At 57.8% G+C, this 850-nt stretch overlaps 1 protein-coding gene across 1 annotated transcript in view; it reads left to right on the forward strand.

Annotated features, from left to right (window-relative positions):
• Positions 1 to 850, forward strand: part of LOC103271506 (SH3 and multiple ankyrin repeat domains protein 3) — a 55175-nt gene that overhangs the window by 19140 nt on the left and 35185 nt on the right. Inside the window, exons 10-12 of the mRNA XM_021718020.1 lie at positions 3 to 96; positions 173 to 322; positions 419 to 536. Coding sequence (XP_021573695.1) covers positions 3 to 96; positions 173 to 322; positions 419 to 536 — 362 coding nt within the window. The remainder of the gene's footprint in view (positions 1 to 2; positions 97 to 172; positions 323 to 418; positions 537 to 850) is intronic.

Below are 850 nucleotides of genomic sequence, written 5' to 3' on the forward strand. Positions count from 1 at the left end.
AGGGGTCGCTGCCACTGGGGCTGTCCCCGTGTCATTATGGGCTGCGTCTGCCACTGGGGAGTCCTTGTGTCGCGGGAAGGGCTGGCGGGGAGCGGCGTCTGTCCTTTCGGGGTTCCCGTCATGTGGGTTTCGCTCCATCCTCTGTTATTGTGGGCTCCCTGTGTCACCACAGAGGCTGCTCTCGTCACGGGTGTTTCTGTGTCATGTGGGGGGCCGATGCTACCGGGGTCTCAGTTTAAAGGACCCTGTCCCGCTACAGAGCCTCCTCCCGTCAGGGGCTCCTGTGTCACTCCTGGGCTTTTTCACTGGAAATCGTTGTGATGTGGGGGGACCTTGCCATTGTGGGGACATCGTTGACAATTCTGTGGGTTTTTGTGTATCATGCAGGTTTCTGCCATCGGGGCTTCCTGTGTTCTAGGGGGTGGGATCTTGTGCCATGACAAGCTTCTCTCATTATGGGGGCCCCTGTGTCATCATTGGGGTCCTACCCTTGGGGCTGCCCTATGCCCATGGGAGCAAGAGATGGAAAGAGAGGTGTGAGGATTAGCCCTCCTGGTACAATCATGTGGCCGAATCCACTGGCCACAGCACAATGACCCTGAGCTCTTGGCAATGACCCTTGGATTGGTGACAGAGCTAGGATGGGGGTCGGTTCAAGAGGTGAGGGAAGAGCGGTCAGCTGGGGGCAGGAGCAGGAGTGTGGCCCTGGCCTCTGTCTCCTGTCCCTCCTCAAGTGTGTCCATCTGTGTGTCTCTCTGTCCCCCACATGCCCATCCTGTGCCGAGTCCATCTGTTCCTTTCTCTCCTCTGTGTGGATCCCAAAATCTTCCCAGGGAAAAAGCATGGAGAA

Source organism: Carlito syrichta, unplaced genomic scaffold (assembly GCF_000164805.1).
Source record: "Carlito syrichta isolate Samal-C Ts95f unplaced genomic scaffold, Tarsius_syrichta-2.0.1 Scaffold311716, whole genome shotgun sequence".
Lineage (NCBI taxonomy): Eukaryota > Metazoa > Chordata > Mammalia > Primates > Tarsiidae > Carlito > Carlito syrichta.